The following is a 23,187-nucleotide window of genomic DNA, read 5'->3' on the forward strand; positions in this document are numbered from 1 at the left end:
CCTTTGTTTTTTTTCTCATGCTATTCTGAAGATTACCAAAATTTTTTTGACTCTTGTCTACATTACCAAAAATATATTTTTTAATTTTTTTATTTAAGGCAATGAGATTAAGTGATTTGCCCAAGGTCACACAGCTAGGCAATTATTAAGTGTCTGAGATGGGATTTGAACCCAGGCACTCCTGACTCCAGGGCCAGTGCTCTATCTACTGTGCCACCTAGCTGCCCCCATCAAAAAGATTTTAATTTCATTCTCTATTTTAAGTGAACCAAAAGGAATACATGCATTACCGTTATAAATCAGAGTACATTCATTGAATAGAAGGAAAGTTAAAAAGAAAGTAAAGAGTAAAAAGAAAGCAAAAAAATATTATGTAAGCTCCTTCAGCAGGGATATTTCCCTGAGGATTTTTTGGGGCTTAGGAGTATCTCATTACTGGTAAGAAAGTACCTTCCCATGCTACATCTTGGTCAGGTTTCCCATAAGGTATGTTTCAAGAAAGGCAATTGTCTTTGTTTTGAAAATCCCACTACAGCATCATGTAATAGGAGTTTTTGAAAGTTTTGATTCTCATTTCTCTCTGGTGTCTAAAGATGGTAGAAAAATGAAAGTGAAATCATTGCTCATCTCTGGAAGGAGCTTAAAAAATGCAATTTGCCTTTTTTGACTTTGACATAGTAGGGAATGAGCACTGATCTGGAAAATGAATGCGCACACACACACACGTACACACACACACACACACACACACACACACACATACACACACACACACACGCGTACACACCCTCTGGTCATATCCAAAGAACCTGTGAGAATTAAGGACATTTCTTGGAATTAATTGTTACTATCATGAATTTGTGAATAACTAGGTTATTATTGCTAAACCTTTCAATAATATCATCTAAGGAGATATGATTTTCATAGAACTAATAGCAGAGAGGGGAAAATTTGATGAAATTGACTCAAGTCAGTCAAATTCACAGAAGGCTTTTGGAGACCTTAGAATGGAAAATGTGAACAAGCTTTTAAAAATTTGGTAAACTGCTTCATGCATGCACCAGTGTTAGCTTATGCAGAGTCAGAGTCAAACTCTATGTTTTCTCCTGTTGCTAGTTTAAAATTCTTGGAAGCAGTTCCTATATGGGTAATTCATGCTCATAAATATACTGTTGTACTCACCAGTAGAGCACTTACTGGTATACAATCTATAAAACTAGACTTTTTGTCTTTAAAGTGGATCATAGCCGAAAGCATGAAGGCATTAAATGATGATTTTGGAGACTTGGGTCAAACTCAACTATTACTCAACTATTGAGAAAAAGGCTTGATTATTCTAAAATGGTGGCAGATGTGTAAAAGGAGCCTGGAGCTTGTACTTGATAGATGCAAAGAAAAGTTTTGCCACCTTGGACTGCATACTCAGAAAGTAATAGGCACCAAAAAGCGATTGGAATTTGTGTAAATTAGTAATAATAGCTAGCATGTATATAGCACATACGCCAGACTCTATGTTAATGCTGTTTACAAATATCTCAATCGATCCTCACAACAACCCAGGGAGTCAGGTGTTATTATTATCCTATATTCAAGTTGAAGAAACTGAGGTAACTAGAAATTAAATGACTTGCCCAAGATCATACAACCAGATAAGAACTCAGGTCTTTTTTATACTAGGCCCAGCATTTTACCCTATGCACCACCTAATTTCATTGATACATTGTTTCTAGAAGCAGACATGAATCTGATGCCAGTGGTGATTGGCCATTTTACCCACTATGCAAAGGCATACCCAATGAGGGACATTAGGAGCTACTTCCATTGCTGAGATATTATAGGGGGAAATCTTTATCAGAATATGGCTTCCCATATGAAATTCAAGCTGGTCAAAGTAGAGACTTAAAAAGCAAACTACTCAAAGAAATATGGGCTTAGTCTGAATCAAGAACCATACCTTACCACCCCTGAGGAGACCTACCTTTTCAGTGCCACCACATCTAGTTAGGATCATTACAATCTAAACAGAAATCTCAATGAAGTCAACATGTGACATTTCTAGTTCATATTTACAAAGCTACTGGAAACAATGCCTTAGGTTTTATTCCATACTTGCTAATATTTAGAAAGGAGTCATTTTTTGCTTCTTGTTTTGTGGTTTTGAGTTCAAGAAAATGGGAACTCTGGAGAATTTATAGTCAGTGTGCATCTTGGTTAAAGGATAGCCTGACAGACCTCAAAAATCTCTGATAGAAACAAATGTTTGAACAATAGCAATATTGTCAACAAATTTATACAGGTGACAGAATTCTGATGTGTATAGACCACGAGATAGCAAACCAATGAAAAGTCATATGCTCTACCGTGGTATTGGAGACTGAGCAATTTGCCAGTTTTACACAATAGACCCTGAGTAGAGAAGCCAGGATGACAAAATAAGAGGAAGTAGAGTTCAGTTCCCTTCACAAGTACTCCCACAATAACTGCACCAAGTAGTGATTGGGAAATCAATGAAAAAAATTCTAATGGGTCATCCTTCCATTCCAAGAATGCAAATATGACCTAAAGACAAGTGGCAAGAATAGAAATGACTTGTAATCATAGACTCAAAACCAAGAACTACAAGCTAGACAAGAAGCACAGGGGCACCCACTCAACTAGCAGCACAGGATCTCCAAGAAGGTTTGAGAATGCAGACTCATCACTCAGAGTTCCAAGTATTGGGCCACTTGGAGAAGATTGTGAAGGAAGTGTGGAGAAAGGGAAAGAAACTTCTCAGAGAATCCAGGATAGCAACATTAACCCCAAAGCAGCAAACCTTGTTTTTCTGAAGCAGAATAATGAAAAAATGACTAAACAAATGATATAAAGGACTATTAAGAGATTAGGGGTGCCTAAAACACAAACCCAGAAATAAAGAGATAACTTCAAAGCACCTCAAGACCACAAGGGAAAAATATAACTTGCCCAAAAATAAATTAAAATTCTCCCCAAAATCCAAGAGTTAAAAATTATATTTAAATGAAATAAGAGTGGTAGGAAAAGCATTGGGGAAAAAATGAGATCCATGGAAAAGAGATTTGAAAAGAGAATCATAGGCTTCCACAACAGGTACAAAATCACACCTAAGTAACAGACTCCCTAGAAATTAGAATGGAACAAATAGAAGTACTTGACTCTATAAGATAATAAGAAATATCAAAAGAAAGCCAAAAAATGGGGGGGGGGAATGTAATACATCTCATATGCAAACAACAGGTTTCAAAATTTAATAATTATTCAACCATCTAGAAGCTTTGACCAAAGGAAAAAAAAGTAAAAGAACCTGATTATCATATTTCAAGAAATCACAAAAGAAAATTGACCAGATATTAGAACAAGTGCACAAGGTGAAAATAGAATCTCCCAATTACAACAGGAAGGAGAGCTTCCAGGTCAAAGAAAAATAATACTGTAAGCATCTATAAAGTAATTTTAAGTTCCAAGTAACTATGGTCAGGATCACACAAGACTTAACAGTTTCTATTAAAATAAGAAGAGATCTTGGAATGAAATATTTTCAAGAATAAAAGATATTGGTTTGAAGTCAAGAATAACTTACCATCAAAGCTGATTTATAATATACTACACAGGAGGGACAAAGGCATTTAGTGAAATAAAGTACTTTCATAGAAAAGACCAAAACTGAGTTGAAAAAAAGAAAGAACAATTGACTCTATTATAAAATTTTATAAAAAGAATAGAAGAAAGTTAAGAAGGAGGCACAAACAGAATTTTAAAAATAAACATTTTAAATTTATTATCTACATTTTTAAAAATGGTATGATATTGAAATTTAATCAGTTTTATATACAATAATTATTTTTACTTTGCTAATAACCATAGAGAAATGCTCTTTGTTATTGAATTTCAGAATTAAAAAATTAAGATATCTCCCATCTAAAACTACTTCTGTGAACACTATTTTATCCAAGGAAAAAATTTGGAAAAATCTGGATTTGGAGATGACTAAATTAATTATGGTAAAAAAGTATAATAGAATGTTATTACATAAATATTTAAATACATCTGCGATCTCTTCAGTTTGGAATATCCTTCCAACTAATCCAGAGCACAATACAGCCATGCTTGGTCATCCTATAACTTTGATTCTTGTCCATGTCCTCATCCTATAAATTCATCACAGAGTCCTCCCAGCTGACATTTCCAGGTACTTATTTTCACCTGACATTGCCAGGTTCCAGTAGTGGTTTCTACCATCCAAATGGCATCTTCACTCAGACATATGACCAGCCAATATTATCTTTCTTTTAGAGAAGACCTTGATGGCATCTTTCACTCCTGTTCTTTGGAGTGTCTCATTGATGCTATGTTGCAGCCTGATCACATTCACAACATGTACTTTGTGGATTCCAATTTTTAATTCTTCAGATGCATTTGTATTCTGTATGCTGCTTTCCAGAAGATTATTGATATTAAAAAGATGAGCCTTAGCTTTCATTAAAAACTTGAGAGTCAGTAAAGAGCTTTGTAATTCTGCTAAAACAACCCAGATGACTGTTTAAGCTCCTACCTAGAGTCCTTTGTGCTATAATATTGCACATTTATTGTTTTTGTTAATATTTGTATATTGACATGAGTACCCATAAACAGAACAATGTCTAAAAAGAATTGAGACAGTGAAATGATATTATCATATTTACATTTGAAAATTGTAGGGTTGGGGGCACCTTGGTGGTGCAGTATATAGAGAACTGGCCCTGGAGTCAGGAGTACCTGAATTCAAATCTGGTCTCAGACACTTAATAATTACCTAGCTGTGTGGCCTTGGGCAAGCCACTTAACTCTATTTGCCTTGCAAAAAAAAAAAAAGAGAAAAGAAAACTGTAGGGTCTTCTGATATTGGGAGTAGATCCAAACTTTAATAGTGAGAGCATTTTTGAAGATGTTGTGCAGAAAAGTTAAAGATTTATTAAAGTATAAAATTTAGGCCTCTAATTTTAAGGCAAATCTTTCTAGACCTTCCTGAGAATTTCAACCATGGAAATATACCTTAAGATAAAAGAAACTATTCCTGGGAATTTTATATTAGACTGTTCTTGAAAGAGGAAGAATTGCTTTAAAAGTTAGGAACCAGGGGTGGCTAGGTGGCGCAGTGGATAGAGCGCCAGCCCTGGAGTCAGGAGTACCTAGGTTCAAATCCGGTCTCAGACACTTAATAATTACCTAGCTGTGTGGCCTTGGGCAAGCCAATTAACTCCATTTGCCTTCCAAAAACCTAAAAAAAAAGGAACCCCACTATTCAAAGAAGGCATTCTTTTGGAATATTGGATGTCTCAACTAAGTCTAGAAGTGTTACTATACCTTATAAATAGGGTTGAAGTCTTACCCCTGTGGTAGACATGAAGTCTACACCTTAGAGTAGACAAATACATTAGACCAAAAGGTTAGCATTTTCTTTGGATGAGAATCATCTCAACAGTTAAGTGGACTGTGGCTCTGATATGTCCAGACCCTCCAATAGGAGAACAGTGATGGAAGGCTTTAATTAGACACAGATACAAAGATGATAAGGTAAGAGAAGGAACAGAGTTCAAAGCTATTCTTGGAGAATGATTAAGTTCTCTTAATAAGAATATCTCTACTTTAACTGGTGTAACAGATCCCTTCCTCCCTTCTGATATAACTCTGGATTGGGCCATCTCCAGTCATCCTGATTCATATCTGGTCACTGGATCCAGATGTGGCTCTGGAGGAGAAAGTGAGACTGGTGACTTATCCCTTCCTCCCTTCTGATATAACTCTGGATTGGGCCATCTCCAGTCATCCTGATTCATATCTGGTCACTGGATCCAGATATGGCTCTGGAGGAGAAAGTGAGACCAAGTCCAATTCATATGATTGTTATGACATCACCTCCCTGATGCCATGGTCTTCTTCAAGAATGAAGGACAAGCATCATTGTCAGCTCTGGATTATCCTTTATGCATAACCCATAGGGTGCTACCAAAACAGAATGGTTAGAAATGTTGTGTGTCAAATATAATGCTTTGAACAAAAGAACTAAAATTGATCCACATGTCATGGGTTTAAGATGCCCTGAATTATTCTTTATGCAAATGGTGGCTCCATTTGGGACTTGTGTAGTAAATACTATCAGTTATCAATATTTAGTATCTACTAAGTACTATGTACTATGCTAAATGTTAGGGATACAAATATTAAAAGGAAAAGAAAGATAGTGCCTGACTTCCAAGGAGTTTACAATCTAATTGGGGAAGACAACATATAAAAACAGTTGTAAGGTAGAGACTGGAAAATAGAACTACTAGAAAGCCTTTGGAACCTGTCAGCATTTGCTTTCTTTCTCTGGAAGGATATAGTAAAATATAAATCATATCTTACTGATGAATGAACATTTCATTGGTATACCCAAGCATATCCATCCAGAAAAAAAACTACTGTTATAAAAGTGTTTTGCAAAAAATTATTTTCCAGCATATGGATTCCCCAAGGGATCCATCTGTTATCAAGGTAGAGACTTTGACAGCAATCTACTCAAGACTATTGGTCTTAAAAGATTTCCAGAATCTAGAACTACCCTTGTCCATGCACAAGGAGAACTAGACAGAATGTTTCAACTGCCCACTTGTATGTGTGAAGAACTGTGAGACCAGAGCAAAAAATTCAATAGAGTCAACATGGGCCTCTTCCAGTCCATGTAAACAATTCTACCAGTAATAATGTTACAGGCTTTATGCCACATTTGCTCATGTCTGGGTGAGAATCATACAAACTATTTGAGTTATGTTTTGTAACCTTGGATAAAGAAGGTGATACAGACACTCATACTTAGTATATCTTTTAGTTGAGAAAAAAACCTGAAAGATGTCTAACAATTAGCTATAGTTTCATTTTAGAAGAGTTATGATAATAATAGCTAACACAGTGTTAAATGCTTTATGATTTTTATCTTATTTGATCCTAACAACAACCCTGAAAGGTAGGTGTTATTACCTTCATTTTACAGATGAGAAGACTTTGGTAAACAGAGGTGAAGTGAAGCTAATGTCTGAGGTTGGCTTTGAACTCAGGTATTCCTGACTCCAGACTTAGTGCTCTATCCACTGAACTACCTAGCTGCCTATATGGGCAAAAAACACCCAAAATATGTTTTGATGCTAAAGTATGTAGTCAGCACCTTCACAAAGAGACAGAGAAATGTTGGCATTTGAGAGACTCACAAATTGGGCCACTAATGGAAGTTTCTGAGAAACTGAGTCACATCTCTTTATAAGGTAGCATAAAAAAATGGAAGCAACCCTATGAAAAACATTCATAACTACCTATTGTTCATAGGAGAGTTAGTTGAATTATCTAATGAGGAGGAAGAGAGAGCAGATGGACACTTGCCCGGGAAATGTTGAGCAAGAGAGACTGTTCACTAGTTGTATAGACTGACCCAGATTTGGGCACCAAGAGTGGTGATTTCAATAAAGGAAACTATCTGTACTTTACCAAAGCAGGAAGACAACCCAGAAATAATTCCTCTTGCCTAGGACTGCTGTTGCAGAGAGTCCCAGGGATAGCAATGCAACAGAAAGAGCAGACAACCTACTTACCTCTGCCATGGGGTAGACTATCAAGTTTAAAATAATTCCAATTTTGTTAAAAATCCGATTTAAAATCTGACCCATTGGTTAGTAAATTAAATTATGATGTTACAGGTGAATCCAAAGACATAGTTACATATAACTAGGTTACAGCTAGCCAGTTTTGCTTTGTTAGTAAGTCATTCTATATTTGGTAGGTTTTTAATCTCTATATAAATGAATGTGAGTGGATATAAATAAATTTTTTAATTCTCAGAGTACTGAAGTATCCTGTCAGGTGATGCCCTCTATTATAATGTCTACTTCATGTACTATTAATAATGTGTAATTTTTCTTTTGCTTTTAATAGAATGATACATCAGGAAAAATCATCCTAGTTGCTTTAAAGCACTAATGTTTGTGTTTATCCCATATAGTTTATAGGTTTTAAGTTTATCTCAGTTAATTTTTGATATGGATGATAAAAAGTTTTAGTTTAGAGGAAGAATGACACCCCAATTCTTCTCCTGCTTGGTAGTTTTCTTGAGGGACAGTCCTATGATGCATGAAGTGACTCCTGATTGGCCAAAAAATCTAAGTCTACAACACTATATATTAGCAAGTCAAGGGAAAAATAATGGGGGCGGAGAGGAAGATTGTAGGTGCCTCAGAGATGGATGGGAGACTTAAAGAAAGGTGAGTGCACATTTTTGAATGGCGGACTGGAGGTTACATAGGTAGATCACAAGGTAGCTCTCACCTTGTCTCTGATTTCCATCACTTGCAACTCTAAAGACTGCATAAGAGAAACTCTCCCTGATGCAGTCTAGATTGAGCTAAGGTGTTATATCTTGCTCCAAAATCAAGGAGCCCATTTCCTTTAGTGTACATGATTATCTATCCTAATTTGGATAATGTCTTTGATTTCTGTTACTGCTTATTTTGCTAAAAGAGATATATTTGACATTCTAGATGTCTTGGTAGACCTCTGATCTATCTATATTTGAGTTGTGGCAGATAGATATTCCATCCCTAAACTTGCCTTGGAGATACAAATAATGGAAAACTCATCTAAGCTATAGTGTCCTGAGATCTTGCAAGCTCCTCTCTATAGTGAAGCTGGCTTGTCCTTCCTATTCTCCACAAAGGTGGAAATTACAATCTCTCTTAGAGATGGGGTAGACAAGATCCCAAATCACATTTGTCCAAACTACACATGGGCAAGCTATATTTATATCTAGACAAAAATCACACACACATATCTTGTATAAAAAAGAAGTTAAGAAAAATCTTTGGGGATAAATATATCTTGCAAAAATCTGGCAAAATCTAATAAAAGTTTGTTCTATGAGGAACTGACAATCACAAACTTATTTGAATTGATTCAGATTTATAGAGTTACATACATTTCATATGGGAGGAAAAATCCAAGGACAGGTGGAGATGATTTTTGTTGCAAAAAAACCCAAATTATTAATAATTTCTGAAAAAAGTTCTCATATTCTGAGAAACACAAATTGAGGTAATGTTAGTATATTGTCTTATAACCATCAATATTAGAAATTTTGATTAGAAATTATAAAAATAGAAATTAGGAAAAAAGAGGTAAGAACAACAAAATCTTATGTTGCTGAGACTTAGGGAACCAGGCACTCTTTTATACAACCAAGGTCACAATTCAGGGTCTACTTATAGTAAAAAGTGAGTTTCCTCTAAAGTTATTTGCCTATCACTTGTGAAAGTAATTAAATTGTACCTGGAATAGCAAATATTGAAGTTTTATCTTGATTCAACTTATTCTCTAAAAAGCCCAGTGTTAAAGATTTATATTTGCTTTAAGGGATGATATATAATATCTTCAGAGATATATATTTGTTAGTATAGACGTTTATAGAAGTGATCAATGGGCAGCTAGGTGGTGCAGTGGATAGGGCACTGGTTCTGGATTCAGGAGGACCTGAGTTCAAATCCATCCTCAGATAACTAATAATTACCTAGTTGTGTGTCCTTGGGCAAGTCACTTAACCCCATTGACGTGGTTTGTTTTAGGTTTTTTCTAGGCAATGGGGTTAAGTGGCTTGCCCAAGGCCACACAGCTAGGTAATTATTAAGTGTCTGAGGCATATTTGAACCCAGGTACTCCTGACTCCAGGGCCAGTGCTTTATCCACTGGGCCACCTAGCCACCCCAACCCCATTGACTTGTAAAAAACAAAGACAAACAAACAAAAAAGAAGTGATCAATGCTCCCCCCCCAGGTTTTTGAGTAAACTAGCATATATTCATTATGTAGAATTTCAGAAATTAATTATTTTCTTGATTTCTAATAGATTTTCTTATACCAGAATGAGATTAAACTCAAGGTGCTGAAGAAAAAGAAAAAAGAGGGAAAGAAAGTTTAGTGGAAATTTTTTTTAAGGTCTGGTAAACTTTTATTAGTGCAACATCATGGGAGAAATAATAGTAATTTTGCCCTAAGCTTTGATTAGTGAAACTTGCTGTTTGAGATAAAATCTGATGGGGTTATAATCTGATTTTATTCTAAATTATAATTGTTTGCATTATCATGAGACCATTAGTGCATCTTCGGGGGGAATGCTATGTGCTACCCAGAAGGAGTATGATCTAGGAAATGCTTAAGGTGGAAGTGCCTGGGAATGCTTGATGGGACAACCTTGGCATGATCTGATTTTCCCAATTTGTTACTTCCATTTGATCAAGAATGTTCCCCACCTGGTTAATCCTGAATCTAGTTATGAGACCCTATAAAGGAGATACAATTTGATATAAGACTGACTGACTGTAAAACTTAACTATGACTCTAGGCTGAAATCAAACAGAACTAAGGAGCATTTATCCTTGTATCCCTGGGTTGAATCATTCTATGCCCTTAGGCTTGGGCAAGGAGGACTGCATCTATTAATTATTAGCTTGATCCTAAGGAATCTAGTTTGATATAAACTACAAGTGGGAAAGATCTCACTATTTTCAATATGAATTTGTAGTAAGGTTACCTTAAAGATATTCCAGGAGTCTAATATCTATGCCATTTGAATATGGTTAAATGATTGAACATTTTTACTACAGACAACTCATTTCATACAAATTGTTCTCTACACAATTTGAGATTTATTAACTTAAGTGTATTTACACATCTCATCCCAAGTCTTTTGTGATTTGGAGTTGAATAAGCAAATTCAGTTGTGTGATGTTGAACTTAATGCTAAAAAAGTATCTTTTATAATGAGTGTGGTAGCTATGTATTCATATATTGGATTAGATCTTTAAAGTATCTCTTCTTCTTAAGGGGTAAATTAGCAAGAGTGAAAAAAAACTTGGGAAAGGCAGTAAGATCAGATAATTGTATGTATCAAATGTAAATGATTAAAATGGGATATGCAGGTCTTGAGCATGTTCTAATGAGTTATAAAGCCTTGTGTGTATTATGGTAATAAAATCTAGAAATTGGATTCATGATTTTCCATATAAAATTGCATTGATTACTGTAAAGAAGAAAGATGGAGAAAGCAGTTAGTGCATAATAGCTGGAAATTTCAGAAGTTTTGGATAAATTATGGGTTCACAATTTGAGTATCTAACAGTTCAATTGCTAATAAGAACAGAATCATAAGTAGGAGCTAATTTTCACCTCAAGACTTAGTTAATGGAAAAAGCAACTTTAGGAAGTTACACTGATTACATTGAGAACTGTTTTGCAAAAGATTTTAATAGAATTATCTGAGAATCTCTTTAAGTGACTTAGAGCCAGGGAAACAAATTCACTGGGAAGATTCTTCAGAGCTTCTTTGAGAATGCGTCTGTGTGATCTTGGGTAAGTCATTTAACCCTGATGCCTTGCATCCAGGGCCATCTCAAGTCATTCTGATTCATATCTGGCCACTAGATCCAGATGGTTCTGGAGGAGAAAGTAAAATTGGTGACTTAGCACTGCACTCCCTCACTCAAATTCATGTGCTTGTCATGGCATCACTTCTCTGATGTCATGGTCCTCTTTGATAAAGGACAAACATCATCATCATTCTGGATTGTCCAAGGGAAGATGTTTCTAGAGACCAGAAAACTTCATGAGACATTTGGAACTTAAGATGAAATGTGCTGGTGAATTGAGAATTGTTTACCAGGTTACATGGAGGGTTGATGTTATTTGATACTTATGATCATTACTGCATTACTTTGGTCTTTTGTTTAATAGAATTTAAGTTTAATGAGTTTTCTTAGTTGATATGTAAATCTTCCCTCTAAAATTAGTAAATAGTGGGCCCTATAAATGACTTGATCTTTAACTTGTTTTAGTTTACTTACAAAGTCTGTTTAGTAAGGTTTGTCCTCTGTGGGGAACACTTGTGCATATTCAACGTTGTGATACTGATGGAAAACATGGGATTGGGATTGTGACCCACAGTACACTTATTTCCTGTTGTGAGTTTAAGTTTCCTAGTTTATAGTCACTAATGCTCTCTCACCTTGATTTGGCATGAACAGAAGAGAATAAGGATGATGCAGAGGATTATAGGAGAGATAAAAGATTGAATGTGGTACTGAACCATATGTATTGTTTCATTATTCAGTTGTTTCTGAATATAAGATTAGCACCAAATGAGGGAGCTATTGAAAGTTATGCTGACTAAAGACTCATTGTTTCCAGTACTATTTGTCAACCCTGACCTGATAAACATCATGGATAGGTAAGTGAGGAAGAACTGAGATGTAATGACCCATCCCCTATAGCAGACATGGTCCTAAACCAAATTGTCTTGATTTCATTTTAAAAGTTATCAATTAAAAACTGGCTCCACCTTGAAACCATTGCAGATCTCCAGTGATCAACTCATCAATGTGTTGTTACCTTGACGCACTTTTAAATAAACTCTTTTTAATTCTCTTTGACTTGAATTTTGTCTCATTAATCAGGGCTTGGGTGTCCCATAGGGACTGGTCCTGGGACCCGTTTTCTCTTTCTCAGTATCTAATCTATTGTCATGGGTTCAGTTATCTCTCTGCAGGGGACTTTTATGTTTATATAACCATCCCTAACCTTTTCTCCTGAACTCCTCACCAGAATCACTATCTGCTGGACATATCCACCTGAAATTTCAAACTCAACTAATCCAAAATGAAACCAATGTTCTGCCCCTTCAGCTTGTCACACCTCCAAACTTTGCTTCTTCTATTGAAGACACTCTGCATACATCCACTCAAGTATTCATCCTCACAGTCATTCTCAACTCTACTCACTTCCTTTACTCTGACTATAGAAAATATGTTTCTGGAATAGCTAAATAGCAGAGTGACTAGAGTACCAACCCTAAAGGAAGGAGGATCTGAAATCAAATCTTTCCTTAGACACTAATTAGCTGTGTGACTCTGGGAAAGTCAGTTGACCCTAATTGCCTCAACAAAAAAAAAGAAAAAGAAAAAATTCCTAATGTTTTCAATTCTATTTCCACATCTTTTGCTCTCATCTTCTCTGCACCTATAGGACTACTACACTAATTTAGTTTCTTGTCACCTCTTTCTTGTATTATTGCAAGGGGTTTTTCTAATTGGTATCTTTGCTTTCAGTCTCTCTAATTTTTTTTTGGCAAGGCAACTGGGTTAAGTGACTTGCCCAAGGTCACATAGCTAGGTAATTATTAAGTGTCTGAAGCTGGATTTGAACTCGGGTCCCTCCTGACTCCAGGGCCAGTTCTTTATCCACTATGCCACCTAGCTGTCCCAGTCTTTCTACTTTTTAATCCTCAAAATAAATTTCCTAAAACACAGGGAGAAACAGCTACTCCCTTGCTCTGGAATCTTCAGGAGTTTCTTACTGCTCCTGGGATAAAATACAAACTTTTCTATTTGGTATTTAAAGCCCTTCTCAATCTTTCTAGTCTTATTTTACATTATTCTCCTTCATTCTTTAAAATTCTACCCAGGCTGGCCTACTTGTCAGTCAGTTGGCTAACTCAGTTTTCCACCTTCCTATTGTTCCCCATGCCAGGAATGTATGCTCTTTTCATTTCCATGTTAGACTTCTTTCCTTAATATAAGACTCAGCAATGGAAAGTCTTCCCTGTTTCTCCTAGGAGTTAGTGATTGTCCTTCAGATGATCCCATTTTTACATATCAGCTTGCATATTCTATCATCACACTGGTAGATAATAAGTCCTTTGGGTTCCAGGACTATTTTTCATCTTTTGGAATCTCAGCTTTAATGAACTTCCAGTTCTTCCTCTGATCTGAATAGAACTGAATTGATTAAATCCTCACTGAAGTGAATGGAGTCAAATTGAGGCCACCCTTTGACTCTGGGATCCCAAAGCTGAACTGTAGGCTAGGGGTTCATGAAAAAAGGGAAAGTGGACTAAAACATTCAAGATAGCTTTATTTGTAATAATAAAAAAAACCCGGTCATTTCCAACATAGCCAATAATTGATGAATCACTGAATACATTAGGATGATAAAAATGGGAAAGGGAGAGACCTTCATGATCCTTTAGGCCAATCCCTCATTTTACAGAGGAGAAAACTGAGACCTTGAGAAGGTAGACATCCTGTCCAATTGTAATAAGTCAATGTAAAAAGCTATTTTTGTGTCCTGAAGGTAACCACCTTGTTCAGTTGTAGTGTATGTATGCAAGTATGTCTATAAAGTTAAATAGTGACTTAAAATGACAGATATAAATAGTACAAAGAAATATTAAAAAAACTTATGCCAAGTGATGTTTAGTTAGGAGAAGAATAACATACATGCTGACTATGACTATATAAAAACTAGCAATAATAACAAAACCTTATGACTAGAGACAGCAAAAAATTTGTTAATGTTGGCTAGATACTCATATTGGTCTATTTTTAAAATCAAAATAAAAAATTTCTACCTTATATTTTTATTCAAAATTCAATAACATATTTTTATTTATATTTGAGAAAAACATTAAGAACAAATACTTTTGAAAAAAGAAGGGGTAGCTCAGTGGATAGAGCACTGGCCTTGGAGTTAGGAGAACCTGTGTTCAAATGTTGGCTTAGACTCTTGATACTTACTAGTTGTGTGACAGCTACTTGGGCAAGTAGCTTAAGTCCATTGCCTTGCCACCCACGAAAAAAGATGATGATAGAGAATAATAGAGCCTAATTTGTGAGTCATAGGAGAAAACTTAAGAGCTGAATGAAGGAGTGAGTAAGGTGATATTTAGAAATAAGTGATTTAGGATAGGGGTGAATAATGAGAATAATTTAAGACAAATTAAAGGGAAATCAGTACAGTTGTGAGGACTTTGAGGGGTGAGTGATGACAGACAATAAATATTGGAGTGACTCTGAAATGTATAATAGAGTCATGAGGATGAGAATTGTAAGGAAGGGGCGATATTGGGACTCTGAGGTTGTTAATGGACACGATAAAGAATGAATGATGGTAGAATGTATAAAACATTAGTGATGATAATGGAGATACTCTGGGGGTAAATAATGGGAGTAGGGAGACTGGTCATTTAGTAATGATAAAGTGACTTCATAAGTCACTGATGGGCTACCTTGAAATTTGAGGGCACTAGACTGGTAAGTCATTTGTGAATGGACTTTGCAGAATGATTAAGAGCTTGGTAAAGCAGTGAGTGGTGATATCCTAGGACTGATATGGAAAACCAGAGGTATGAAAAACAGGCTCAGGTGTGAATGGAAGTGAGGGATTCTAAGGCAGGGAGAAGTTAGGAAAGTCCTTATAGAGATTCACATAGGAGAATACGGAATATTAGGAGCAGACTTAGGAGGAACATCATCTTCCTTCACAATCAAGTAGAAAACTCAATTCCCTGGGGTTTATTTTTCGAACAGGAGACCACTGATATGGCCTTCTATCTTTCTTTCACTACCTGTGTCTTGATTCCATTCTATAACTATTCTGCCTGTCTTTCCAAACTCCCCCCATTTTAGGACACTCTTTAAATAAAAATCTCTCAATTGTCTTCATATCTTCTTGCCACAAGACAAAAGAAATCACCCTGACCTCCTGAGCCACCCACCTCTATATTACTCAAGTCTATAATTTCAACACTTACAATTGTTTGCCTGAGGTGCAGAGCCAGTCATTACTTCGCCAAACATGCTGCTGATCCCACTGGCACCCGTAACATTTCCTTGGGTCTTAATGGCTGACTTCAGGTCATGGTTCTCTTGGATCAATCTCACCAGTTTCTTCAATGACTCATTTTCCCGAATCAACCTCTCAATCTGTTTCCTCAACTCTTCATAGTTGCTAAGGAGTGACATAACCTAGGGAATAGGAGCAGAGACAGTGCTGCTCTAATAAGGTCCAAGAACCCAGGGCCACAGCCCTGGGTTGGTGGGAGGCATCGAGAAGCCTGCAATGGTGACTAGGCAGGACTCCAGGGTTATTATGAAGTCAGAGGCTCACCTCTCCAACTCCTCCCAACCCTAGACTGACGTCCACCTCAAGGAGAGTCCCAGAGACCTTGAAAGGGCCCCACCTTCCTTGCTATGATAATCCCTGCTCTTCATATCACTGACTTGTAGGGGTTTGTGAGGGTTTTCAAGTAAAGGCTTGAGGCTGACCCAGTCCAAAGAGGTCTCAAACATCATACCTGAAGCCAGAAAACTAAGGAGCTTAGGCAAAACTGGACTGCCTGGAGCCTCAGACCATGCCCTCAGACATCAGACCTAATATAGATCCTATGGGTGATATCTTCTGGTCTTCTGAAGGGTCACTGACCTCAGAATCCCCCTTTCAGGATCCCAGGGTCTCTACCTTCTGAGTTCAAGACCTCAGTCTTGGCTAGGTACCAGATCCTCATCATCATTTGTCCTGCTAGAGTTCTCTGACTTCTCCAGGCGCTGCTCCTGGATCCAAGTCCCTACCATGTCTTGCCTCCTTTTTCATAAGAGTCCTTGAATTAGGAAGCTCAACCTCCCCTCTCCCCTTTTCCTCTTCATCTCCAGGTCATAGCCATTAGATATGTAGAATGGCAACTTTGAGAATCTGAGTAGCATTAGGCCTGTCCCTTTCCTTCCACTGAAACATAGACCTGAGCTCATTCCCTAGAAAGTTCGGGACAGTCAACAAACAAGAAGAGTTCTAGTTTGGGGGAAAAGAAAAATGGGAAAGGAGGCTGATTGGAAGAATGTGGCTCAAGATTCTACCCAGACCTCATAATGGTAAAGGTTAGAGGGGGCTGTTCCTCCCCAGGCTGAGCTGCTCCCCTGCCCAGCCCATATGTTGGCTTGGTCCCAAGAAATCAGTGCATTTTGATTAAAGAAATCAGACTCCAGGATGGGAGACATTTGGGGTTGGAGTGAAACTGATGTCCATGTGTTTGTTATCTGTTATTGGAGGCTTCCCCATATCCTGGGACTTTCTATTTTAAGTAAATTGTTCTTTTCGCACAAGATGTGAAGTCAGATGATTTGATAATAATTTATCTGTAAAGGAGCAAATTCAGGGGTATTGGGCTTGCATGCAAAGGCAAAGAGAATCTTAATGTGGCACAAAGGATTTGCTACAAATTTCCTTAAAGAACTTTTCCTTGATAACCCGAAGAGCAGAAAGGCACTCTCCAAATCTTTTCATCTTTTCTTCTGGGAGCAAGTCCAGTCTGTACTGTAAACATAGATAATATTATTTGACCTCGTGCATTCTGCAGTCCCTGCAAACTTGTGCTCTATATTCTGGAAATAAGATGCTTTGTTAGTTTTGGGAGTTCGTGGGTTTTTTTTTGTTTATTTTTGCAAGGCAATGGGTTAAGTGACTTGTCCAAGGTCTAGTGATCAAATTTGAACTCAAGTCCTCCTGACTCCAGGGCTAGTGCTCTATTAACCTAGTTGCCTCCTTATTAGTCTTATGGATATTGCTCTGGGCCAACTTCCTCTAACACTGATCCTAGCAACGGCTGTTTCTCACCTCTTTGACACCTGGGTCTTACCTTGAAGAAAAGTACCTGGAGAGGCAAACCTGCCCTCGTTGCTTTTATCTTATCAACTCCTCTCCTTGAATCCTTCATCTCATCAGTTATTTTCTCCATTCTTTTCCAGTCATTTTCCTTATATCTGAGCTTTTTCATTTTCATTCTCTTAAATTTCCCCAAATGAAATGCCAACAGCTGCCCTTTTCCATTCCCAAATCCTCCAAATTTCATTCTTACAACTGCCTGTTTTTTCACTTGTATCTTCTCAGTTCAAATCCTCGCCTCTTCTCTTTCTCTTCCTTCCTGCCTGTCCCAGAAAAACAATATGGGCATAGTGTACAGACCAGAGGTAGGGAGATTTCTACCCCATCCTACTACAGTCAGAGCCTACCTGGAATATTGTGCCCAGGTTGAGGTCCCACATTTTAGGAAGTCACTCAAAATCATTCTATAGTAATCATCAGGGATCTCCGGCAGAAGCCTAATAATGCCAGGTCAACTGGATCTCAGACATTATTCCTGGTGCAAGAAAGCTGGGGTATAAGGCAAAGTCTAGTAGCAGTCTTCTTTTTAAAGCATAAGACAATCGATTAAATGCCAAAAGAACTAGGTCTTCAGACACTAGGCCTAATAAATTCTACATATGGAATTAACTTCTGTACACTGGCATCTTTTCTGGGGGAATCTTTCTTGGGTATGTATTAGAGAGGACACTTGGATGTATTTATAGCATTATGTGGTTCTAATTAGCCAGGCAAAGGAGAAGTATGGAGAAAAATAAAGTTCCAAGAACTATCATAAATTCACAACTTAATTATTTTTATCCAAGTTTGAAAACAGACATTAAGTTAATTTTGATCATGGTTCCAAATAGAGACATATGATCAACCAAATAGTACCTACACACAATTTGAATTCAATTAATTCAGAATATAGGAAAGGTAGCTGGAGGTGTAGCTGCTAAAGCACTAGATTCCTAGACAGAAAGGAGTCGAGTTCAAATTCCTCTTAAGATACTAGCTCTGTAACAGGCCACTTGGACTTCCCTCTACCTCTCTAAAATGGAGACACCAAAAGCATGTACCTCACAGAGAGTCATTGTGAGGAATCAATGGCATAATAAATGCTAAGTGTTTTGCAACCTTATATAACACTAGAGAAAGATTATTTGCTATTCATCTTCTCATTGCTACTATTACTATGAGAAAGAACACTGAATCAGGAGGAGATCTGGACTCTACCTTTACCTCTACTCATTAACAAGTTGTGGAAAACAGGACCCTCAGTTTCCTGCTCTGGAGAAAAAGATTGGCAGGTACTCTCTGAGGTGGCTGAGTATAGAATCTGAGGAAATAGGGAACAACCAGTCTTGGGAGAAGATGAAGATAGTACCTGACCATACATCTAATGAATTACTTAATGACTAATGATTGGGATAGCAACATGAAATCCTTCCTCATTTTCCTAGGAACAGTAAATGTGTGAACTTATCCATTAACTAGCAGTTGTTGCTGGTCACGAAAATGACTTGTATAAAGGGTCAAAGTGCCCTCCAAAGTGGACCTCAACCTGGTGCTATTACTGTATGGTTTTAGACCAGTCTTCCTAAATTCTAGTCCAAGTGGATCACATCAAGTGGAAGAGGAAATAAGAATATCAATGCAAAATGAAATCAGAACTTCAAAAAGGTGGTGGATTATAAAGGATGAATGGGGCATACATTTTTAGACATGGTCTGTGTGTTTTTATTGATTGCTTTTTTGTTACAAAGGAGAATTCTGTCTACAGTGAAGAAGTAACAATGATATTTTAAAAAGGTATCAATAAATTTTTTTTAAAGGAAATTAGTCTCAAACTATATTTTTGCTTTCCATTCTGGTTCTCTCTTACTACATATCTTATCATCTTATCTTGCTCTTCTCTTCCTTGGCTTAGTTCACATATATTCTCATTTCTTTATTTCTCCATAGCTCTATGAACATTTTGCACTAATCTCACTAATGCTCTACATATCCTGCTTTTGGTTGTAGTGAGACAGTCCAGATATTCTTTGCTGAGTTTGGCAGAAGGAACATGGCTTCTTCCTCCCACATCTCAACCTCATTGTCCATGAGATTCAGGGAAGAAATTTCTCAAGACCCTCAGAACCACCTATATATCCTGTATACAAGCTAGTCCAATAAATTTCTAGGCAGTTAAGTAGAACAGTGGTTAGAGTGTTGGTCCTGATGTCAGGAAGACTCATCTTCCTGAGTTCAAATTTGACTTAAGACTCTTACTGGCTGTGTGACCCTGGGCAAATCACTTAACCTTGCTCGCTTCAGTTCATTTGTAAAATGATCTGAAGAAAAAAATGTAAACCACTTCATTATCTTTACCAAGAAAAGTACAAATAGTATCATGAAGAGATGGACATGACTGAAATGATTGAACAAGAACAACAAAATAAGTTTCTACAATCATAGAAGTCCTACAATCTCTGTGGTAGGGGTGGGGGTGGAGGTTTGAGTTATAATTCTGAACTAGGGTTTCCAGAATCTACAAAATCACTGACTAAAATGGTCAACCATGATTCCAGAGAAATAATGATGAAATATGATACCCATCTTCTGCTAGAGATGTGATAGATCCAAAATGCAGAATAAGATATATGTTCTTAGGCACAGTAATAGTGGGAATCTATTTGTTAAAAGCATGGTTTTGCACCCAAAACTATAAGAAGAAAAACCTGGGAAAATTTGCAACAAATATATCTGATAAAAGTCTCATTTCTCAAACAGATAGAGAACTGAATCAAATTTATAAGCATACAAGTCATTCTCCAATTGACACATGGTCAATATTGTTCAATGAAGAATTGTGAATGACTTAGCTGTTCTCAGCAATAGAATGTTCCAAGACAATCCCAAATGACTAATGAAATATACTATCTACCTGCAGAGAAAGACTGAAGCATTATGTTTTTAACTTTATTTTTTACTTTATGAGTCTTCTTGTAATGATTTATGTAATTGCACATTTATAACCTATATTTGATTGCTTACTATCTCTGAATGTAAAGAGAGAAAAGAGAAAGGAAGGGATAGAATTTGGAACTCAAACTTTTAAATAAAAATGCTTAGGGGATTTAAAGTAAATAAAAATGCTTAGGGGATTTAAAGTTTAAAAATAAGAGCTGAGTTCACCATAGTCTACTTTTTTTTATTTATTTAAGGCAATGGGGTTAAGTGATTTGCCCAAGGTCACACAGCTAGGCAATTAAGTGTCTGAGGCAGGATTTGAACTCAGACCCTCCCAACTCCAGGACTGGTCTTCTATCCATTGCACCACCTAGCTGCCCCCATACTACTTCTTTATAAAGTCCAGTGCATACTGCCTTATGAGAGCAATATTATCTACCAGAGTCTTCCTCTCTCTCTCTGTCATCTTATTCTATGTCTTACTAATACTTACCCTATATCTTCCATTTCCTTCACATTTCTAATTTTTCCTTAAGTCAACGCCCTTGCATTGTGACACTTTTCTTCCTTATCTCAACCACTTGGTACACTAATTCAACTGTACAATATCTTCTCAACTCTAAAAAAAAGAATAAAACTTGGGGCAGAGCTTTGGGGGACGTCCACTTGACATGAGACTGAAAATAAGAGAAGCAAAAAAATAATATTAAAAGAAATTATCCTCATTATTCAAGTAAAACATATATGGATTTTGAAGGGGCAATCTAAAAATTATAGATCTTCCAGGAGGATACTATAGGACCAAAAAGCTTAAAAACCTAATGAAGAAAATAGAAGAGGACTCTAGAATATGTGAACATAGAAAATGAAATTCCAATTCAAAGAATCCACAAATTTCTTCCAGAAAAATACCCAAGCCTAAAACTCCAAGACATATAGTGCTTAAATTTAACAATACAATTCAGAAACAAGTTCTGCAAGCCATTAAGAGAAAATCGTTCAAAGGAAAGCATTCTGCACTTAACTGGAAAAAGGAGAGGGAATGGAAAAAAATCATTGGAACTCAGGATGCAGTCCAGAGTGATCTACCCTGCAAATCTGAGTTTAAAAATATAGGACAAAAGTTGGACATTCAATAATAAAGATGAGTTTGAAACATTCTTTAGAAAGAAAACCAGAATAGAAGAGATTACTTGCTTCTGGAATATTCCAAACAAGAGAACTGAAGTAATAGTAATGCTATGACAACAGGAAAGTCTTTCTAAATATATACAAGGAGAAAGGGATGAAGGCAGAAATCTGGTAAAGGTAACAATGAAGAGTCAGAAGGGAGTACTATGAACAGATTCTGGCCATAACTCTTCCTAAAGGTGAATGCTTCTTTTGTTGGGATTACTTTAGAACAAGACAGAGAGTGGCAGGGGGATATAGAGGAGAGACTGGTGTGCTAAGGGTCAAATCAAGGGCTAGCAATGATGGGAAAGTAATTTCTGTGTGAAGATCCTACAGGACAGGATTTATGGAGGATAGGGGAAAAGACTGAAAAAGAGGAGGAAAGGCGGTCTTACTTCGGAGATAAAGGGGAAGGAATTTCACTGATGAATGCTTTTGTGAGGAAAGGGAGATGAGGGTCTTATGCTAAATGAGGTCTCAAAGTTTTGATGATGCTTTTGTTTTTTCCAAGTTAGAGGATGGTTAGAAAGAAGGGGAGAAATAAAGATATGATAGCTTAAAAAAAGGAAAAGAAATAAATGAAAAGAGGTTAACAGGACATCTTTGTAAGTTATATGTTGAATTTATTATATGTTTAAAAAGAAATGGGGGGGGGGAAGTTAGGTGGCACAGTGGATAGAGCATTGGCCCTGGAGTCAGGAGAACCTGAGTTCAAATCCAACCTCAGACACTTAATAATTACCTAGCTGTGTGATTTTGGGCAAGTCATTTAACCCCACTGTCTTGCAAAAGCAAAACAATAAAAAAAGATAAAAAATAAATGCAGGTTAAATAAAATAGGGATTCAAAGATTCATGTACAATTCCCTTTTCTATTTTATTATTTATATAGAAATGCTCATTTTATTTGTTTTTGCTTAAGCTCTAATTTTTTTAAATTAGATTAAAATTTTTTAAAATTAGATTTAAAAAATCATTGGTCTAGAGTCAAAAGTTCATTAAATCTTTCTTTTAGTTGTATCTACCAACAGGTCATGAAACCTCCCTGATCTGTTTCCTTATTTGTAAAATGAGATTAGATTAGATACCTTCTGAGGTCTTTTCCAGTTCCAGATGTGTTGTCCTCTGTGATTTTCTGTTCCTGGCCAGTCATTCTTCAGATCCCATCTACTCATGCAGCCTGACCATCTTGTCATCTGCCCTGTTGTTAACACATAATCCATTGTCCATCACCACTTCCTGCTATTCACACAGTTCTGGTAACTGTAGTCATGTTAATGTTACCTCTGGTATAGTAAAGGACATATCAATCAGCTCTCCTGTGTTTCCATTTAATATCCCAGACCAAAACATCCCTCCCTGGCCACATGATAGGTGCTGGCAAGACTCAATTTCATTGTTTTCAGGACTAGATTACTTTTATATTTTATATTTATTTTATATGTATATTTACATTTCATATTCCTAAGGCTCAGCACAGATGAAGCTTGACAGTAACATTTCTTCATTGTTAAGAATGTATTTATACTTTACATGTTAAA

General features: G+C 36.6%; 1 protein-coding gene across 12 annotated transcripts in view; it reads right to left on the reverse strand.

The window, feature by feature from the left end:
* The window catches only part of SPATC1 (spermatogenesis and centriole associated 1), a 139,255-nt gene extending 116,371 nt beyond the window's left edge, over positions 1–22,884 (reverse strand). For 10 of the 12 annotated variants that reach the window (XM_074203136.1, XM_074203133.1, XM_074203131.1 and 7 more), the window contains exons 1-2: positions 17,533–17,760; positions 15,655–15,868 (exon numbers count right to left, since the gene is read on the reverse strand). In XM_074203136.1, coding sequence (XP_074059237.1) covers positions 15,655–15,868; positions 17,533–17,745 — 427 coding nt within the window. In that variant the 5' untranslated portion in view covers positions 17,746–17,760. Of the gene's footprint in view, positions 1–15,654; positions 15,869–16,361; positions 16,485–17,532; positions 17,761–22,734 lie in introns of those variants that run through there. The other 2 variants (XM_074203128.1, XM_074203135.1) reach the window with 2 other exon arrangements.
* Between the last annotated feature and the right edge of the window lie 303 nt (positions 22,885–23,187).

Source organism: Macrotis lagotis, chromosome X, assembly GCF_037893015.1.
Source record: "Macrotis lagotis isolate mMagLag1 chromosome X, bilby.v1.9.chrom.fasta, whole genome shotgun sequence".
NCBI lineage: Eukaryota > Metazoa > Chordata > Mammalia > Peramelemorphia > Peramelidae > Macrotis > Macrotis lagotis.